This window comes from Mustela erminea, chromosome 4 (genome assembly GCF_009829155.1).
Source record: "Mustela erminea isolate mMusErm1 chromosome 4, mMusErm1.Pri, whole genome shotgun sequence".
Lineage (NCBI taxonomy): Eukaryota > Metazoa > Chordata > Mammalia > Carnivora > Mustelidae > Mustela > Mustela erminea.
The window spans coordinates 63,586,373-63,608,829 of NC_045617.1; the positions used below are offsets into that span (position 1 = coordinate 63,586,373).

At 41.8% G+C, this 22,457-nt stretch overlaps 1 protein-coding gene and 1 pseudogene across 4 annotated transcripts in view; one reads left to right on the top strand and one right to left on the bottom strand.

Moving 5' to 3' along the window:
- ARFGEF3 (ARFGEF family member 3) overlaps positions 1-22,457 on the bottom strand; it is a 178,898-nt gene that overhangs the window by 61,545 nt on the left and 94,896 nt on the right. For all 4 annotated transcript variants that reach the window (XM_032339389.1, XM_032339393.1, XM_032339392.1 and 1 more), the window contains 4 exons: positions 19,720-19,824; positions 18,516-18,849; positions 8,972-9,084; positions 7,310-8,220 (listed from right to left, as the gene is read on the bottom strand). In XM_032339389.1, the coding sequence (XP_032195280.1) occupies positions 7,310-8,220; positions 8,972-9,084; positions 18,516-18,849; positions 19,720-19,824 (1,463 nt within the window). The remainder of the gene's footprint in view (positions 1-7,309; positions 8,221-8,971; positions 9,085-18,515; positions 18,850-19,719; positions 19,825-22,457) is intronic.
- On the top strand, positions 9,169-11,598 carry LOC116587885 (annotated as a pseudogene).

Genomic DNA, 22,457 nt, shown 5'->3' on the forward strand with positions numbered 1-22,457 from the left:
CAATCTCTTCAGTAAATGGTACTGGGAAAACTAGACAGCTAGATTCCAAATAAAACGGGATCACTTTCTTACACTAACTCCAAATGGATTAAGGACCTAAAAAATGTGAGACATGAAACCATAAAACTCCCAGAAGAATAATAGGCAGTAATTTCTTTGACATTGGTCTTAGCAACATTTTTCTAGATATGCCTCCTCAGGCAAGGGAAACAAAAGCACAAACTGTTGGGACTACAACAAAATAAAAATCTTTTACACAGCAAAGGAAACCTTCAATAAAACAAAAAGGCAACCTACTGAACAGGAGAAGATATTTGTGAATGACATATCCAATAAGGGGTGGAAATCCAAAACAGATGAAGAACTTGCACAACTCAATACCAAAAAACCAAATAATCTGACTAAAAAGTGGGCAGAGGACCTGAATATATGTTTTTCCACAGAACATGTACAGACGGCAAATAGATACACAAAAAGATGCCACACATTGCTAATCATCAGGAGAATGCAAACCCAAACCACATGAAAGATGATCTTATACCTGTCAGAATGGCTAGAATCAAAAAGACAAGAAATAAAAAGTGTTGGTGAGGATGTGGAGAAGAAGGAATCCTCATGCCCCTGCTGGTACAGCTCCTGTGGAAAACGGTATGGAAATCCCTTAAAAAATTAAAAATAGAATTATCCTATGATCTAGTAATTCCACTATTGAGTATTTACCCAAAGAAAATGACAGGGGTGAAAAATATGTACCTCTATGTTTACTGCAGCTTTATTTATAATAGCCAACCAAGTATGGAAGCAACCCAAGTGTCCACCCATAGAGGAATGGATAAAGAAGATGTGGCATATATATATTTACAAACACACGCATCATGGAATATTATTCAGCTGTTAGAAGAATGAGATCCTGCCATTGGCGACAACACGGATGGACCTAGAGGGCATCATGCTAAGTGAAATAAGTCATACAGAGAAAGAAAAACACCATATGATTTCACTTACAAGTGGAATCTAAAACACACAACAAACAAACAGAAAAACAAAAAGCAGAAACAGACTTGTAAATACAGAGAATAAACTGATGGTTGCCCAAGGGGAGGGTTGGAGGATAAGCAAAATGGGTGCAAGGAAGAGAGAGATACAGGCTTCCACTTATGGAATGAATAAGTCACAGGAATACAAGAAACAGCACAGGGAATAGGGTCAATGGTATTACAGTGTAATCGTGTTGTGTCTTGACAGAGGGTAGCCATGCTTCTGGTGAGCACAGGAAAATGTCTAGACCTGTTCAATCACTATGTTGTATACCTGACATGGCTGCGACATTGTGTGTCAACTCTACTTCAGTTAAAACAAAAAGATTACACTATTTTACTTGGTAATATATCTCCTTAAGTTCATGTTTCCAATTTTTAAATAACATAGCTGTTTTATTTTCTGCTGATAGAAGTCATAAGAAAAAAAAATTTAAGGGGTTTGGAAAAGGTACCAAGAAGAAAGTGAAAACAATCTGTAATTATATCATCATGAAGTATTAACATTTGAAGTTAATTTTGAATGCTTTTAAAAATTACATTATGACCATTAACCATACCATTAAATATCACTTTGAAAATGTCATTTTAAACAGCTACATAGTGTCCTAATTGGACATAGTAGAAATCATTTAACTTCCCCCTTATTTGGGGGCATTTAGGTTATTTCTAGTATTTGTGCTATGAAATATGTATCACATACATTTTGATATAGAAATCTCCTTGAGTTTCTGGTCCTTTAGTATGAACTCCTGTGGTTCTCTCAGGAGCCAGTGAGATGATGGGCTTCCATGGCCTCTGTCAGGACTTGGAAAACTGTCCCACATTTCCTGGCTGCAGTCTGCAACTGCTTTTCTTATCATGGCCAATCAACTCCAGAAGGGTTTCTGTTCTTGAACAGAGTCTCTGATTTACCCATCCATTCATCCCTCCTCCATCCATGCCTCCCCCCATCCCCCAGAGCAGCAGGCACAGCGTGGTACTAGGAACAGGTCTCTGAAGCCAGACTGTATACACACCTTGGTAGCTGTGCACCTTGTTTGACTTAGTTGACCTCTCTGTGCCTCAGTTTTCTTACCTATAAAATGAGAATAAGAATACTACCTACCCTATGGGGTTCTTATGAATATTAAATTAATTAATACAGATAAAAGCCTTAATCAATGCAGAGCTATGTTCCTGTTAGTTATTATTATCCTTGCAGATACATATCAATGCTGAGAAATGACTCCAAGGAAAGACACCAAGACATTTCAGAGGCAATCTCTGGGTGGTGTATAATTTTTTTTTAAATCTTTATATTATTATATTCTCCAAATTTCATATTGCACAAATGCCAGGGTATTGGAGGAGGGTTTTGTTAGACTACTTATTCCCTAATCCTGCTTCCAGAATACTCCTCTTCCTCCCTTTCTTAAAGCAAACAAACAACTCCACCAGCAGCAGTCATCGTGGCAAATGAGGAAACCTCAGGATGAGGATCCTGTGTTAACAAAGGTAGGGCAGGGAGACAGGAAAGTCATCACAGAGTGCTGGACAGACTACCCCAGCCTATCTCAGATGTAATTTAGGAGAAAGAAGCTGAATCTTAAACACTTGAGTTTTTTACCAAAAGCAAACAAATCTAATCCTAACTGATAGAGGCAGGGTAATACATTATTTATTTGAGATTTTCTTTCTGCATTTTACCTTTTGTATTCCACAGACATACTCTGGACTGTTCAAATCCCAGGACCAAAAACTGAAGCTGGCAAGAGCATACTTGCCTTCCTGGTTTCGTATCCACAAAGCCAGAGCTCCTTCCAGCTGTCTATTCCCAGAATGCAATGAGAGGAGAGAGGAAGCAGCAAGGCAGAGAAGGGAGACCCCCATATGGGCCAGGGTTGGAGGTCTGTGGCTTCCTGCTCCTGGCAGTATGGGGGGGGCATTGGTGGGGCCTCAGAGGAGAACATACAATGGAGCCCAGGGGCTCCCAGTCTTGCCAGAGCAGTCCTGGCACCATTTCGGCAGAGGGGTAGCAAAATCACAGGATGTCAGGGAGCCTGTGAAGTGGACAGTGAGGGCTCCTTGGCCAAGTGAGGTGAGAGGCCTCCCTGTCCAGATAGATTCCACATAAGCTCCAGCTTCTGGTTTTACCCAGGGATGGGAACCTGAGGGCTAACATCAAATGTTTGGCCATCCAGGCTGGCTGGAGGGTCTGCAGTCAGGTTTGCTTTAATTCAAAGAAAGAGATATTTCCTGCATAACTGAGATTCATACTTGCTATAGTATCCTTTATGAAATTTGGTACTTTATAAACATCAAATGGCTTATAAATAAGCCTTATATGTGGTCACAGAGAATCCCGAGATCACAACGGAACACCCCGAATCTAAGGAACAGTGATCCCAAGGCACGTAGGTGCCTGCGCCCCTCGACTTGTTGCTGTGTGAGGCTGGTCTTGCTTCTTCATCCGGGAGGGGCCACTTCACACAGATGTCACTTTGTTCTACACAGAATGAGGGAGGAATTTCTGCAGCTGTCACAGCTCACGTCCACTCCCGTCTCTATAAAACTTATTGCGTTTGGATGTGTTCAAACTCCCCCACCGTTAAAACCTTTCATTGCTTTCAAAGGAGAGGTTCCCTTGAATCATGGGGAATTAAGGGGTTCATTTCAACTGGGTGTTCGTCGTCTGAGGACAGGGTCCCTGAGAAACATTGAGCTAGTCTGGTCTCAGCCACAGAGCAGACCCTGATAACAAGTCAGGGGCAAATGCTCAATGGGAGCTTTTGACAAAATAAGGTTTAAAGCTTTTGACATTGAAGTAAATAATGAGCAAAATACCTGGGTTGTCACTCAGGGAGACTCTTCTCATTTCCTGTTGTTACCTTTTAAGTGTTGTCTTGGATAAACAAAGGCCATCTGCCTTCTCTCTCATCCCTACAGGGTACAGGTGTTTCTCTTTTACTAGTCTTTCATCTTGGAGGTGATGCTGGCACTGGGAAGTGGGGATTGGCAGGGCCGAAGTGGACCCAGGCCAACATCTAGCAGCTTTGGCCGACCCCTAGCAATGGTCAGTCTGATCCATCAAACCACAGCTGTGACTGAGGAGACTGACCTTATTGGTAGCGGACCACAGTGTGATGGGTCTGTAATTTGTAAAGGCAGACCAACTCCTAACTGGTAAAAATACTGTGGCGTTCATTAGAACTAAAAAGACAAATGACTAACTCGGTTATAGACAATTACTAAAAATTATATTTGGAAACAATCAAAAGACTTTGAAGTCTCTTTTCAATGTATTGATTCCTACATATAAAAATCAATGTCACAACATATTTGGTCTGATGGGACATTTTACTGACCTCCAAAATTTGAGCAGTTTGCAACATCCATGGAGCCACATTCTGGAAAAACTGAGTGAAAAAATTTACCCAAGCTCTGTTCAGCATGTACTGTAAATAAGTATCGATTTGAAAGGTACAAAAACACAGCTGGTAAGATTTGCTTTAGCTTCAAATTTTACAAAAGACTTTGTTAGGATTCTGTTTCCTAATTCTTGTAGGAAATGAAGCAGGGCCTTTGAGGGTCAGTCTCTATACCAGAACAACTTACTTATCTGGAATTACTTAGGGATGTTGTTGATAAATATGAAGTAATCTGAATGTCAGATCTTACCTAGGTAAAGGCTGAAATTTCTGCAGCTGAGTTGTTTTATATGGATTAGCTTCATTTTATATATCTATGTATCTGGGGGCGGGGGAGAGGGTGAGGGAGAAAGAGAATCTTTTTTTTTTTTTTTTTTTTTTTTTTTTAAGATTTTATTTATTTATTTGACAGAGAGAAATCACAAGTAGGCAGAGAGGCAGGCAGAGAGAGAAAGGAAGGGAAGCAGGCTCCCTGCTGAGCAGGGAGCCCGATGCGGGACTCGATCCCAGGACCCTGAGATCATGACCTGAGCCGAAGGCAGCAGCTTAACCCACTGAGCCACCCAGGCGCCCCGAGAAAGAGAATCTTAAGGAGACTCGACGCCTGGTGTGGAGCCTGATGTGGGACTCGATTCCACAACCCTGAGATCATGACCTGAGTTGAATCAAGAGTTGGACACTAAACTGACTGAGCCACCCATGTGCCCCAAGATTATTTTAATTTTAAATACAAGACCCTAAATATATTTTTTCCATTTGTTAATGATTCAAGGCCACCAGTATCATAACCAGTGGCAGTGCTACAGTCTGATATATGGCTGTTCCTTGGGATCACTGATGTTCCCCAGCCTGCCTGCCTTGGCACTAGGAAGGCTGGTCAGAGCACCTGCTGAGCTCCTCCCCCATGAATACTACCAGCTGAGAAGGAGCACAGGCTCAGAGGTTCTACCAAACCCCCTCAAAAGGGAAGTGAACATTCCTTCCAGCTCAGACTTTACCCATGACTCACTTCTTCAACCCATGCCATATTCCACAGGTTAAGGGACCAAAGAACAAGCTTATAAATCTACAGTCAATACATATTTGTTGAGAATAAGTCATGTATATCATGTATATCTTGAGGTCCCTAGTTCAGAGCATACTGAAGCTTCTCTATAAATGCTGACTGATGAAGTGTCACTGGGTATGTGTGTGTGTGTGTGTGTGTGTGTGTGTGAGACAGAGAGAGAGAGAGGAGGAGACAGACACACAAAACATACTAGCAATGTTCAATAAAACAACAAATTTAATGACGGTAGCATAAAAGATAACAGGAGAAATAAATTTTTAGGAAGAGTATTTACATATTATCTTAGTATCTCAATGAAAGATGAATTTTGCAGATGGGTGTGTGTTCCTTCACATAAATTGAATATCCTAACTTTATTTTTGTATTTAATTCCAAAAGGACAAGTATCAAGAAAAAAATATTGGGTAGCCTTAAAAATAGGAATTTTTATGTCTTGAAAATAATCATAGTACAGTTAGAAAAGCTGAGAAATTACATGTCTCTTTCCAATCTCTGGATAGGTTGAGAAGTCCAGGAGTATTAGTCCGGGACTGAAAGTTCCTTACCTCTGCTGGCACTTACAACTTTAGATCATTCTCATATTAAAAAATATCCTTTGTCTTTTTTTGTGTCCTTTTGACAAAGGACAATCTGGTCAGTTTCTTAAAGATACTTATTAAGCTACCTCTTAACAGTACAGCAGTGAGCTCTGCCAAGATCCAGTAAATGGGCTAGGGATTTTTTTTTTTTTTTTTGGTATGTGTGTGTGATGTGCTCTTTTGTTGGAAGACTGAATATGTGTTAGACACGGTTGGAGCATGCAAGGAGTTCAAAGGACAGAGGGGGAAGGTAGATGCATCACAAATAACTTGATAGATGTGGTAAGTGCAATGACAGACACATGCCCAAGCCTTAGAAGTGGAAGAGCAAATGGTGATCCTGACTTTTAACAATGCAGTGTTCATTTTTAGGATTAGTCCTTTCTCTGTGAGCACAAGCCCAGCAAGTTCCAAACAGCTCGGTGGGTTGCGGTCAAGAAACCCTTGAGTGTCAGGGGAAGGCACAGGTGATTACCTAGGAGTAAGGCACTCCTAGGTTGCCATAAATGTTTGCATCCATCTTTCTTTCTGTATTCCTGTAAGATAATTAGTCTCCACCCATGTCCTGGCACAGAGCTCCTAAAATCCTTACAATTTCCTGAGTGATATGATCTCTAGAAGGATCTATTGTTCTAGTATTTATCTTTGACCTCATCCTGAGTCCTAAAACCCTTGTAAATGCCTAAGCGATAAGAGCACCAGGAACACCTTTTGTTCTAAGGAGGTGACTCTGGGTGGGCTGCTGGTTGGGGACTGGCCACCAGAAAGCCCCCCACAATGATCAGATGCTAGGATATCCCACACTGCAAGTTCGGGGGAGTCAGCCTATAGCTGATTCAAACCCTCATTTAAAATAGTCGACATACTGGTATACCCAAGTGCATGGCTTTGTGATTTTTAGACACAGAGGTGTAGAAGCACACTAAGAACTCAAGGTTTTGAGAGTCAGAGATTGTCATTTTGTTTCAGTCAGCAGAAACTTTCTAGAAGGTTGCAAGCTCTATCAACCTCAGAGAATCCCAGCCATCAGCTGCCTACAATTCTAGCCGGCGCCAACAAGTCTTACATTCCTTTGTTCTCTTCAAATATAAGAAACCAGAGGCGTGATTAAGATGTTCTGAGCACTTCAAACTACAGGCCAGAAAGTAATTTCCCATTTCAGCAAAATGCCCTGAACACCCTTCCTGACTTGATAGCCAAGCCCCGTTTACAAACCTGAGCAGAAGGTAGAGGCGAAGTTCTGGAGGGCCGAGTCCACCTCTTCCACGCTGGGCAGAGCCAGCAGGCGGGGAAGGAGGCTTTCCAGGGACTGCAGGAACAGCCTGGCGCTGTGCTGGTCTGCCTCCTGGTTCTTCAACAGTTTCAGGGACAGAGCGGCGGTCCGCAGGGACCGGTGGCCCAGGCAGTCCCGAGGGGTCTGCTCTTCATCCGCCAGAGAGCCGTTGTCCGACCCGATGTCTGACACATCCGACCTCCCCGAGTCCTTCTCCGCCGCCATCGAGTACTGATCACAGGAATCGAATTCGGTCCGCGAAAGGTCTTGGTCATCCACGCTGAAATTGCTTTCGCTGTACCTGGAGCCGTAGGACCTCATCCTGCAGTCCACCGACAGGAAGTTAGTTATGTCGGGGAAAGCAACCGTGTGGCTTCTCTGCACCACATCTGGCTGGTCCACGGCTTCAGCCTCGGGCACCTTGCTCAGCATCTCCTTGCTCTCTGGCACGGCGGGCGACTTGAGGCTGCTCTTGTGGTGGTCTGCGTGCTCCTCGGGTGTCGTCTGGCCCAACTCGCCCTCCAGCGTGGTCTGGCCCGTGTCGGTGGTCACGCTGATGCTGATGTCAGGGCTCCTTTCATTCCCCAGCTCCCACGATGTGTGCTCTGAGGACAGGACGCGCCGCTGCCAGCGGAAGTCAGCCTCGTTGATCTCCATGGAGTCTCGGCTCCATTCGGCGCCGTCCTTCAGCTCCTCCAGGCGCAGCAGCAACAGCTGGACCTGGCCTTCGCTCAAGCCCTTGCCCTGGCTGAGCTCGTCCAAGGCCCCGAGCAAGGTGCAGACGCAGGACACCGCAGCATAGCACGCTTCGATGCCGCCCTTGATGCACGCTTCCGTCATGCCATCCATGATGCTGAGGGTCCAAAGAAGAAAACAGCGTGAGAAACATGGAAGGATGCTCCAAAAGGAACAAGCAGTGTCAGCCTGGTGAACAGTACAGTATTCAAGAGAGATCCTCTGATCTGCATGGAATTGAATGGTCTGGGCCAAGGAGGAAATGAAACTAACATGCCTGGGCGCACAGAGGAAAACCTTCAGGTAGAGTGGCCCACCTTGAATCACATTCTCTCTCAGTTGGCTGGTTTATTTGGATACGCACAAAAATTCCAGATGGACTTTATAATCTCCACAAGGACAGAGGACAGACATTGAATAATCCCACTTTTATATTATGTTCAGTTTTTCACAGTGCCTATCCGATAATGAGGACATCCTCTATAAAACAAACATGTTTCTGAACAGATGCATGTGAGTACAACTATTACAAATTAGATAATATTCAGTTTTCTAGGGGAGGGCTAAAGGAACCTTGTAGTACTGTGATTCAAAAAGTTTTTGCCTAAAATAACCCCAATGAATAATTGTTGTACATTTCACTTTGCATACTGGGTTGACTTTAAGACAATATGAAAATATGGAAAGCACATGATCATAATACATTGAAATATGATTTCTCATATGGCTTGTGGGAACATTATTAAACAATAAAATTCCACATAATGCAGATTCATAAAAATTTCTGGATTTTAAAACACGGTCAAATGTATTCAGAGAAACAGTCCTTGCCAAGCAACAATAGATGGAAAAGCGGGAATGTAGCATACAGTTTGAGAAGATCCAGATGAGACTTTCTTTTAGAAATTGATCTTTTTCTAGATTCTGGTTCAGTGGAGCTGGGTCCTGCCAAGTCACAGAGACGCTGTGGGCTCCCAAGTAGCTTTAAGAAAAAAGGGGGGGGGGAAATAAGTGTAGTGAATACCATAAAAAAGCACAAGGTTTTAAACTGTGAGCTCAAGTAAGCATGTATTTTAGAGAAAGTGAGTGATATGCCCTAAGGAAAAACACAACTATTTAGAACTACAAATCTTAATAAAACTGATCTAGAATTCCTCTGAGGACAGGACGCTTAGACAAAGCAAATTCTCTGAGGGATTGTTTCAAAAACTTTTATTGCACAGAATCATAAGGCACTTGCATCTACGCTCTTTACTGAGAATGGCCTATAATTTAACTTCTCTGTACTCTCTTTGTCTCATTTTGCTATCAAAGCTGGTTAGCTTCAAAAACAGGACTGATTAAGTATACATGGAACATTCTCTGGGGTACATCATAAGTTAGGGTACAAAACAAGTCTTAAATTTAAGATAACTGAAATCATAGCAAGCACCTTTTCTAACCACAGTGGCATGAAAATAGAAATTAATTACATGAAGACAATAACGTTACACTTTAAAGAACTGGAAAAGAAAAAGTGAAGCCCAAATTTGGTAGAAGTAAATAAGAAAGATTACAGCAGAAATAAATGAAACAGATACTAAGAAATAATGGAAAAGATCAATGAAACTAAGAGTTGGCTCTTGGGAAAGATAAAATGGACACACCACTTACTAAACTCACAAAAAAATCCAAAAACCAACCAAACAAAAAACTCATTAGATTTAAGTAAATAAAAGCAGAAATGAAAGAGATGTTAAAACTGATAACCACAGAAATACAAAAGATCATAAGACACTCCTATAAAGGACATATGCCAAAGTTGGACAATCCAGAAGAAATTAATACAGTTCTAGATGTATTTGACCTATGAAGACTAAATCATGATGAAAAAGAATATCTGAACTGACCAATAACCAGTATGGAGATCGAATTGGTAATCAAAAGCCTTCCAACTGGATGTGCACTGGGTGTTATACGCAACTGATGAATCATTGAACGTTACAAAGACACTTATGATGTACTATATGCTGGCTAACTGAACATAATAAAAAAATTAAATTCATATATTAAAATTATTTTTTGACATAGAAAAAAACCTCCCAACTAACAAAAGTCCAGGACCAGATGGTTTCACCAGTGAATTCTACCAAATGATTGAAGAAGAATTAGTATCAATCCTTCTCAAAAAATAGAAAAGGAGGGAGCTGTCCCAAACTCATTTTGTAAGGCTAGCATTACCTTGACACCAAAACCTGGCAAGGATACCACAAGAAAACAAAATTATAGGCCAATATCCCTGAGGAACATAGATGCAAATATCTTCAATGAAATGTGATCAAACTAAATTTCACAACATATTAAAAGGATCATACACCATAAACAACTGGGATTTATTCCAGGGATGCAAAGATGGCTCAATGTGCACAAATTAGTGGAATGATACACAACATTAACAAAACGAAGGAAAAAAAATAGATCATTTTAATAGATGCAGAAAAAATATTTTGACAAAATTCCACAACCACTTATGACAAGAATTCTCAAAAAGGTGAACACAGAGGGAACATACCTCAACATAATAAAGCCCACATATTATAAGCTCACAGCTAGCATGATATTCAACAGTAAAAAGCTGAAAGCTTTTCCTCTAAGATCAGGCACAAGACAAGGATGTCAGTCTCGCCACTTTTATTCAAAATAGTATTGTCAGTCCTAGCTACAGCAATCAGGCAAGAAAAGAAATAAAAGGGATCCAAATTGGAAAGGAAGATGTAAAACTGTCACTATTCACAGATGGCATGATATTATATATAGAAAACCCTACAGACTCTATAAAAAGCTGTTAGAACTAACAACTGAATTCGGTGAAGTTGCAGGACACAAAATCAACATACAAAAATCTGTTGTATTTCTACCCACAAATAAACTATCAGAAAGAGAAATGAAAAAAAACCCCACAATCATATTTACAAAGCATCAAAAATAGTAAAATGCCCTTTCAACCCACCATCTGCCATGGAACTACCACCAAGATATAAAGTTTCGTGAAACCCTTAAGACTGAACCCTCAGCTACAGTAGACAGTGTAAAAGCCAAGATTCAGGATAAGGAAGGAATTCCTCATGATGAGCAGCGACTGATTTTTGCTGGCAAGCAACCGGAAGATGGATGTACTTTGTCTGACTACAGCATGCAAAAGGAGCCCACTCTTCATCTTGTGTTGAGACTTCGTGGTGGTGCTAAGAAGAAGGAAGGAAGAATAAGTCCTACACTGCTCTGAAGAAGAATAAACTAAGAGAAATGGCTGTTCTGAAATACTTTAAGGTGGATGAGAATGGCAACATGAGTCGCCTTCTTTGGGAGTGCCCTTCGGATGTGTGTGGTGCTGGAGTTTTTATGGCTAGGCCACTTTGATGGATGCTATTGTGGCAAATGTGGTCTGACCTATTGCTTCAACAAACCGGAAGACAAGTAATTATATATGGGTTAATAAAAGACATGAACATTTAAGAAAAAACAAGAACATGCCTAGGAATAAATTTAATCAAGGAGGTGAAAGATTGGAATACTGAAAATTATAAGACATTAATAAAAGAAATTGAAGATGACACAAATAAACGGAAAGATACTCTGTGCTCATGGATTGGGAGATTAGTATCATTAAAATGTCCATACTACCCAAAGCAATCTACACACTTAATGCAGTATCTATCAAATTTTTAATGTATTTTTCACAGAAATAGCACAAATAAACCTGAGGTTTGCATGGAACCTTGAAAGACCTGGAATAGCCAAAGTAATTGAGAAAGAAGAACAAAGCAGGGGCCTCACACTCCTTGGTTTAAAATTATATTATAAAGCTATAATCATTAAAACAACATTTATATAATAATTTATATAATAATTAAAACAGCATATATATAGTAATTAAAGCAGTTTTTAGGTACTAACCTAAAAAACAGACATGTAGATCAGAAAGTATAGGTTTATTTCTAGGCTAGAATATTCTTAGGGAATATTCTATTCTATTCTCTAAGAATAGAGAGCCTAGAAATAAACCTATACATATATGTCAAATTAATTTACAACAAAGGAGGTAAGAATAGACACTAGGGAAAGGACAGTCCCTTCAACAAGTGGTGCTTGAAAAACTGGACAGTCACAAGCAAAAGTATGAAAATGGACCTCTGTCTTATACGATACACAAAAATTAACTCAGAATGGACTGACTTTAATGTAAGTCCTGAGACCATAAAACTCCTAGAAGAAAACACAGGCAATAGCTCCCAGACATGAGTCTTGGAGAGGATTTCTTTAATCTGACACCAAAAGCAAAAATAATCATGTGGGACTACATCAAACAGCAAAGGAACCGCTGACAAAATGAAAAGGTCATCTACTGAAAGTATTTGTGAGTCATATATCTGATAAGGGATTAATATCCAAAATACATAAAGAACTCAAGTAACTCAATAAAAAAGCAAAAAACCAAATAATCTGGTTTAAAAAATGGACCAAGGACCTGAATAGACATTTTTCCAAAGAAGACATATAGATGGCCAACAGGCACGTGAAAGGTGTTCAATATTAATAATCACGGGAAATGCAAGTCAAAACCATAATAAGATACCACTTCACATCTACTAGAATAGCTATTATCAAAAGACTAGAAAAAATAAGTATTGACAAGGATGTGGAGAAAAAAGAACCACCTTGCACAGCTGATGGGAATGGAAATTGGTTCAGCCACTATGAAAACAGTATGGAGGTTCCTCAAAAATTAAAAATAGATTGCCATATGATCCATCAATCCCACTTCTGGATATTTATCTGAAGAGAATGAGAACACTAAATCAAAAAGATACATGCACCCCCATGTTCACTGCAGCATTATTTACAATAGCTAAAATATGGAAACAACCTAAGTGTCTCTCAGTGGATAAATGGATAAAGAAACACACACACACACACACACACACACACACACACAGGAATATTACTCATCTATAAAAAAGGATGAAATCTTGCCATTTGTGACAACATGGATGAACCTAGAGGGTATTATGCCAAGTGAAATAAGCCAGACAGAGAGAGACAAATGCTGTATGATTTCTCCTATAGGTGGTATCTTAAAGACACAGACAAAAAACCAAGCTTGTAGTTACAGAAAATGGACTGGTAGTTGCCAGAGGTGAGGGGTGGGAGGATGGAAAAAAAATGGATGAAGGGGGTCAAAAGGTAAAACAACTTCTAAAAATTAAACACACACACACACACACACACACACACACACTGAGAAGCATTTCCTCTTTCTACTTTCTGGAAAAGTTCATGTATTATGAGAATTACTTATTCCTTAAATGTTGGTATAAATAGATATATATTTTTTTAAAGATTTCATTTATTTGGCAGAGAAAAACACAGCGAAAGAGGGAATGGGAGAAGGAGAAGCAGGCCTGCCACCGAGCAGGCAGCTTGAACCCAGGACCCTGGGACCATGACCCTAGCCGAAGGCAGATACTCAATGACTGAGCCACTCAGACACCCCAGTATAAATAGTTTTTAAAGTTATATGGGGAGGTCAGTTTTTTTTTTTAAATGGAAGTATTTTTTATATACTGATTCAATTTCTTTAAAGATTCTAGAACTATGTAGGTTCTCAATTTTTTCTTGAGCCAAACTGTTAAAGGCTGTATTATTTCCCAGGGATTTATCTATTTTATCTAAGTTTTCAAATTTACTGGTCTCCGTGGCCTTGATACCTTCTTTAATGTTTTAATGTTTATAATATCTGTAGTTACATGCATGTTTTCATTCTTATTTCCACTTGTTTTTACTTATTCTGGAATTTTTAAATTGTGTTTATCAAGAGTTTTTCAACTTCGTCAGTCTTTTCAGTCCTGGTACTTTTCACTTTATTGATCCCCTCTATTTTCTTTTTATCACATTCCTTTCTGCTTTCATCCTTATTTTTCCTTTTACTTTCTTTGAACTTAATCTGCTCTTTTCCCAGCTACCTAACTTGGAATATTAGAATATTAATTTTAGGTTTCCAATTTTTAAAATACAATCATTTTAAGCTATGAATACCCTCCTAGGTACAGCTTTGGCTACATCCTACAAGTTTTCATGTATAGCATTTTCATAACTGTTCAGTTCTTATTAGTTTTTATTTCCATGAGGTAGAAATCTTTGCAGAGAATTTCCATTTGAAGCTAATTAATTCAGGAAAAGATTCGGTTAAGTGTATTGGAACAGACTTTCTATCACTAAGCCCATTATTTTCAAAGTAATTTATAGTCACAGGAAAAGGTAGATTAACTAGAAAATGTTATATCTTCAGGGGCACTCTTCTTTCCCTCCCTCCTTCCACATTTCCTTTGTACCCGGAAATTGCAAATGTCTCTCTTAGAGGTATAGTGATGAAGCTTTTCTCTCCACATTTTATTATTATTTTTTTTGACATTGAAAGAGTAAAGTTTCCCTTTCTCCTCTCTTTGCTTTCCCCTCCCTCCGCCTCTTTTCCTCTCTCTCCTGCCCTTGCTCGCCTCATCCCTCTACTCCTCTCCCACCCTCTCCCTAACCACCAGCCTGCCCTGCATCCAAGGGAAGGGGTCAGGCCTAAAAGCCTCCAGCTGCCCCCTCTTAGGCTAGAAAGGAAGGTGCAGAGGGATAGCTGAGGGGAATCTCACTTTCTCTTGGAATCTCATTACATTCTCGAATCTAACCTCACCAGTAATAAGTTAGATGACATATTTGAATCCCCACATTGATTTGGGGTTTCTTTCTCAGTTATTTCCAAATCTGGAAGGAAAGCACTTACGCTTCTAAAGAATCCTCAACAACCACTTGAAGAAAGGCAGGGCACGCAGAATCTGAGCTTCCTCTAGTGGGAGGGAGAGATGTGCTGTCAGAGGCTGGGGTGTCACAGTCTGATAAAGATTAGGGAACCCCTGGGCAGCTGTATGGCTCAGTTCGTTAAACGTCCACCTTTGGCTCAGGTCATGATCCCAGGGTCCTGGGATGGAGCCCTGCATTGGGCTCCCTTCTCAGCGGGGAGTCTGTTTCTCCACCTCCCACCGCCCCCCCCGCCGCTCATGTGTGTGCTCTCTCACTCTCTTCCCCTCTCAGATAAATAAATAAAATCTTAAAAAAAAAAAATTAAGGAATTCCTTCTGAAGCCAAACCAGGGAAAGAGGAAAGGAAACAAGGTGAACTTTTGATTACTGTTCCTTTTTTTGGGAAAGCAGAAACCGAAAAGAAAATAGTCATTTGAAGAACAAAATGTCCAGTCTTTGATTAATAGGCACATGGCGTGTATGGCGGGGTGACAAGTCACAAAGACAACAGGGAAATAACACAGCAAGTGCTCAAACTCCGAAAGGTTGAACAAACATCCTGGGTGCCCAGTGGTTTTCCTTGTGTGCACAGATGGCACATTTTGGTTTCCAAGTTACCAAGCTTCCCAGCTGAATGGTTGTCATAGTGAGTGGAGTAACCTGGCCCCCATCGGTCAGCTGTGCTCCATGGGGCAGCATGGCCTGGCCCTGCTACTCATGTAAAATCATCTGGGGGGGAGCTAGACAAATCGATGAGAAAGGGGAATACACGCCAAATTTCCTACTCGGTGGTCAATAAATGCTTATTGAAAATACATTTAGACACCTATGTGCCCCGTAATGCAATGTATTTACTTAGCATTCAGGCAGCAAGGGCATCTGCCGTGGGCAGCCACAAGTCCAGGACCATTCACGTCTGGGTGGGAAAGAAAGGTTTCTGCTGTTCTCAAAACACCCTCCTTGCGGATATTCTGTCCTCAGGTCCATTTGTCATTCAGCCGCAATTCCCTGAGCACTTACGCTGAGGCAAGCACTCTGCAGTGTTAGATAAGGGGGTGGGCAGGGCACACATAAGAGTAACGTACACACACATACTTGAAGAGACAGGAAGTTTGTACCAAGTCATACTGGGAAACGGATCAGTGCGATGGGACATAAAATTAATTGCTGAATGATGGAATTTAAAGAATGTCATGATTTAAGGAAGCAGAACGGTAAAGGAGGATGATTTTGACAGCAGAGGCAGCTGTCCTTAGAATGTCTGGGTTCACCTGGTAGCCTGGCTACTCGTAAGGACTTTGGGCAAGTAACTTCACATGGGGCCTCAGCTTCCCATCTGGAAATCGGGCATGGTATTCTCTTCCTAAGAGGGTTTGTAGATAAATGAACATGAAGTGCCAGCTACACCTAGCACAGTGGAATCACTTCTGGACCCTGCTATGGGGCATGGGCGAGGAAGGAGGGGAGTCTGAATAGAGGCAGGAAAGTGGGAGCGGGACAGAGGAGGGTCAGTCAGATGGAGGGGTGAACCTGGGAAAGGATGGGAAATGAGAATGATGAGAGAAGGATCTGGAAACTGGGCAGAGTAATTCAGTCTTGCTGAGAGAGACAACAGGAGCCATTAGAGCCTGAAAAATACTTAACAGTGGTGACTTATGAGCCTAAATTCAGAAAGACAAAAGGAAGAAAACAGGCAGGTGGCAGACAAGGAGCTAAGTGAGAATTGGTATACTACTCTTGGCAGGAGGTTATGAGGACCAGCTATTTTCAGTCTCCACACATTTCTTCTTTTTCTTAGGATAGCAATAAGCATGCCAAATAGTTACCTAGCACTTTATACTTACAGAGTATTTATACCAACGTTATTGCATTTCGAGACTTTGGAATATTGCTACTATGTAAAGATAAAAAATTGTGAGTTCAGGGTTAAGTGATTTAGCTGCTACCACCTTGCTGGGGAGTGGCAGAGACAAGATCCAAACCCTGACTCTTCAACTCAGTCTCACGAAGGGGTAGGTGATACAGCATGGAAAGGGAGTCCCAGAATCATCTGCATTGCAATATCAAAGTATGGTAATAAGTGTGTTGCAGCAAAAGATGATGGATTTCAGGTCAGATGGACCAGGGTATACACCCTTCCTCTTTCTCTGTGAACTTGGGCAAATCATCTGATCCCTTGGGATCTTAGTTTCTCTTTGGGAGGGAAAATTCCTTTTCCTGGCATTATATCTCTACAAGAAGCCATATCCAATGGAATAAAATTCTGGACCTCTTTCCTTTCTCTTCCTTCCTTCTGATGGAGGGGGAGTCTCATCTGACCGGTGGATTTAGAAGGAATTGAGCATGTGTAACCAGTCCCTCCCTCTTTCTTCCCCTTGAAGATCTGCTTATTTAGACAAAGCCCATCTTGTGTCCCCAGTTACACACTCAACAAGGGTAGGGCCAGGTCCCCAAGGGAGGGCCACTGCTGTCTGGGTGGTAACAAACTAGTCTAGTCTCACTTGCCTCCAAAGCCGTATTGGGTTCACCAGCCTAGGAGTAGCCAGGTATTAAAGCTGACCCCTTTTGTTCTCATTGCCTGAGGCTGTGATGGGGGAAAGAAATACCATCCTTCACAGGTAAAAGCTCATATATAACATCAAAAGCTATTAAGAATACTAAAGATAATAGATGTGAAGTGCTGGGCATATAGAAGGTAAGAAAAAAAATATGATGGTGTGCTCACAGATTTCCTTAAAGAACAATGGAATCTGGACCACTCCTCCTGTTCTAGAAATGTTGTTAGAACTTTCCATGGTTCATTACAGTCAAATCTTATTAAAACAACACCAAGAGGCATTTTAAATTAAGCTTTTGAGAAACCGAGGAGTAGCAAATATTACTTAAAATCAATGAAACATCCACAAAGGAATTTTGTTACTCTGGGTTTGTTGTTGTTTGGGAATAGGTACGAAAACCAAAGCCAATGAACAAGTTCACAAGTACAAAAATGCTGATCACTTTTCTATCTGGTTATTTACAAGAAAACAGAGAAATTCTTCTCTGAAGTACCTCCTCAAAATGGTGAAAGATGGGATCTCTATTACACGCTGGACAAGTTTACCTTCTCACAGGGGTCATGACGTTTGGGATATGAGCCCTAAGAAGGAATGCGGCAAAGGGATTCCTTTTACCAGTCAGAGGTTAGCAATTTTTTTTTTTTTTTTTTTGACAATGTACAACCTGAGCATAAAATCAGTTTGAAATCCAATGTTAGCCAAAGGGAATAAACACCAATATCTGTACAAACAGTACATAAGGAAAAGAATGCAATCAGCCTGTGGCCTAGTCAGATACCTGCAGCTTTAATTATCAATGACTTTGCATCAACGTGCACCGATCAACCCCTCCTCACCCAGGCTCCCAACACGTGCACCCACACCCCAGCCCTAAAGATACAGCCTAGAAATTACTGGATACCACGCGGTAGCAAGTAAGTGTTAGCAGGTGATCGGCACACATGTTCTGAGTGCTTCCTGTAGGCAAGCCACTGTGTTCAGATACTGCCCCTCGCCTCCTGGCAAGCATGGTGGCCTTCTTCATGCCTCCCTACCTCTTTCATTATTTTGATGGCTTCCACCCGGTGCTGGGGTGGGGGATAAAGCAGCACACGGTGATAGAGGGACTGGAGCACGGGCTTCATGGAGTCCACCGACCCCACCAGCCGGACCAGCTCGGCTGCGATGTAATAGATGGTCCGAGCCACAGGCCCACTCAGGGCTGGCGCGGTGGACGAGCAGCCGGACCCCCGGCCGTGGTCAGAAACTCCCGGAGACGCAGAGTCTGACTCGATGCCTGGGCCAGCGCTGCTGCTGTGAGCGGAGGTGATGCTTTTATCATGGATCGGATTCCCCAGGATCACGACGAGAGCAGGGCAAAGGTTTTTCCTGGGAAGACACAGGAGGAAAAGAAGGTTTTGCTAACAAGGCAAAAGGATAAGATGTGAATACAGTCCTGAGGGTAAATACCAGATGCCACAAAAATGACTAGTAAGGGCGGGGTTCTTTGCTGCTCCTCTTTTGGGCGACATCTTGCCCCCATCTTCCATGTCTCTCCATCACTTCTCGGTATACGAACAGAATAGCTTTTTCATAACTCAAGGCAGAATGAACTAAATAAAAATACCAAGAGAAGTGTTAAGAAACCATCTTATATAAAGAAACTGACTCAAAATGCTAAATGGCTTAGTTAGAAAGTTTCATTTTACCATAAATAACAAAATTATTTCTACTTCTAATGTGAGAAGTTAATTTAAATTTCTGACACATACACTGTCACATATCCTTCGACTTCCTCCCTGTGGAAAAGCCCAGAAACCCTGAGCAACTAGCTGGCTACTTGGGACCCTGTCACCTGTGGGGCACTCTGATTGTAAAAGAGTGACTAGTCTTCAGGTTGAGACGGAGAATGTACCAGGCAAGGGCTAAGAATAACATTCAATAGCCTTGCACACACCCCCCAAGCAACTTTCTGGTGCCTTTGTATACTTTTAGGATGATCTAATAACCTAGAAAATACTCTCCTCATTCTTGAGTCGCATGAGCCCGTGGCGTCAACAAAACACAAGAGGCCCTCAGATCAAGCTTCTGTATTTTGATCCAGTGCATGTGAGCAAAGCAATTTTCCTACTTTCCCTCTAAATACTATTCACACACAGATGAGGTGACCAGTGGGGCATGGATGCCATGGGCAGGGACCCGGGGGCAGAGCTGGAAGGGGGATGAGTCCGGTCGGTGTGGGGGGCGTAGAGGGCTCACCAGATCAGGTCGGTGAAGGCTCTGTGCAGGTGCATGGAGGCCGAGGAGCTGCTGAGCACGGACAGGATGCACTCCAAGTACAGGAGCTGCAGCTGCTGCTGGTCACTGCGGAACAAAACCAACACACAGACACATGCACAGGAAGGCAGAATTAAAGAGGGGGTGCGTGAGGAGCACTTGGAAGAATGCCAGGCGTGAGAGAAGTGCTCATTTTGGTGGGGGGCAGTTAGCATGAGGGGTTGAATTGCATCCCTGCATGTTTCTATGTTGAGGACCGAACTCCTGGTACTTCAGAATGTGCCCTGATAGGAGACAGGGTCTTTGACACAGGCCATCAAGTTCAAGGGAGGTCCTTTGGGTTGGTCCTAACCCAATATGACTGAGGTCCATATAAAGTGGAGAACACTGGGCACAGAGACACACACAGATGGAGGACAATGGAAAAGACCTAAGGAGAAGATGGCTGTCTGCAAACCAAGGAGAGTGGTGTGGGACAGATCCTTCCCTGAAGCCCTGAGAAGGAGCCAGCTCTGCTCATATCCTGATCTTGGATATCCCACCTCCAAAACTGGGAGACAGTAGATGTCTGTTCTGTAAGCCACCCAGTCTAAGGAACTTTGTTATGGCAGCCCAAGCAAACTAATACAGTTTGGGGGAGTTTTTTTTTTTTTTTTAATTAACAGACTTCGTTTTTCAGAGGAGTTTTAGATATATAGAAAAACTGAGCATGGAACAGTTACCGTGTTCTACATCGCCGGCAATGGCTACCATTAAAGAACCAATATGGATATAACATTATCAATTAAATTCCACAGTTTATTCCAGAAACATTCAAACTTTTAATGTGTTTAATTGTCTAAATTTTTCAAAGGCCACTAATCACATTATCTTTTAAATGGTCAACATTTTGAGGCACCTGGGTGGCTCAGTGGATTAAGCCTCTGCCTTCGGCTCAGGTCATGATCTCAGGGCCCTGGGTTCGAGCCCTGTATGGGGCTCTCTGCTCAGCGGGGAGCCTGCTTCCCCTTCCCTCTGCCTGCCTCTCTGCCTACTTGTGATCTCTGTCAAGTAAATAAATAAAATCTTTTTTGAAAAATGGTCAACACTTTACTAATTTGAATTTGAATTTGTTTTGAAGGTAACATGGTTTTTCAATGGACAAATTATTTTTCTCAGAGTCATTATTATGAGATTAATCCATACAGCCATATTAAAAAAAAAAAAAAAAAGACAACTTCAGGGGATGCATGTTCTTATACCCAAGCTAAGTTTTCTGTCTAATCCACCAGCAAGTATTGAACTCCAGGTGGGTGGTAAGTGACCGACAGGAATAAGGAAGAATTTGCTATTTGAGTGCACACTTATGATAAATAAATATAATAAATACTAAGAGAATTCATTCAGGAGTCCTGTATGTTCCAAAAAAGGAGGAACTTGCTTTGAAAATCATTTTTGGTTGTGGATCTTTTCTCCTAACTTAAATAAATGCCAAAAGGAAGTTTAATACCCCAGGAGAAGGGGATGGACACGAGAGGCAAGACAGTGACAGGCAGACTAGAAACTTAAGACAGAAAGGAAGAGAAGTTTACACCAGCCCATCCCAAAGCCCCAGAGATTACACACACCATTGCCAAACTGAGAAAGTTTGCACAGATGCAAGACGAAGGGTCTCAGGAAGGGGAGGTTCTGTGGGCCCCTCGTTTAAGGGCTATGTTAGATTTTTGGCAACAGGTCTCTGTAAAATCGACATCAAGTTCTAAAACCGGTTGGCAAGCTATATCCAAGAGCAAAATCCTGCCCATGGCCTCATGATCTAAAAATAATTTTTACATTTTTAAGGGGTTGTAGAAAAACAAGAAAAATGAATAGAAACAGAGGTAGTATGTGACCCTCCACAGAAAAAGCTTGCTGACTCATACTCTATGATGATCTCCCTTGTCCAAAGAGAACTGCACAATGATTCGAATAATGCCATTACTCTGAAGAAGGGAATTCCATGGAGTGCTTGGGTGGCTCGGGCAGTTCAACATCTGCCTTCAGCTCAGGTCATGATCCCAGGGTCCTGGGATTGAGTCCGGCGTTGGGCTCTCTGCTCAGTGGGGAGCCTGCTTCTCCCTCTCCCTCTGCCTGCTGTTCCCCTACTTGTGCTCTCTTTCTTTGTCAAATACACGCACACACACATGTATTTTTTAAAGGGAATTCCGCTTATATTTGGATATACTCTCCCATACCTGCTGACGGGGGAAGAAGAGGTGGGTAAAGGCTGAGTTTCCACAAAAATTATTACCATTTACCAAGAGGAAGGTGGTGGTTGGAGGAAGAATACAAAAGGTAATACCTACTTAGCCCTTCTGGGGCCAGGGAAGGACTTCATATTTCTATACCCCTACACCCACAAGCTTCCCTATGCTTTTGTGCAAGACATCATTCTTGACCAGAAAGAGCACGTGCTTCATTCTCAAGGGACTAGAGAAACAAGGAAGCAAGTAGGTAAAGCATTGTGTAGGAACGGCTGCACATGAATAATTTAACACAAGGTTCTATGAGTGTATATGGGAGTGGCATCTAATCCTTAGAAAGATCCAGAAAGAATGTCTAAAAGAAAAGGCATTTTCGGAGAAACCTAAAGTTCAAGTAGGAGTCTTCCATGTCAGGGCTGGGGAGAGGGTGGGGGTCTGTGGTTGGAGGGGACTGTGAGGATACCATCAGCGAGAGGTGGGCCTAGGGAGGCGGCAGGG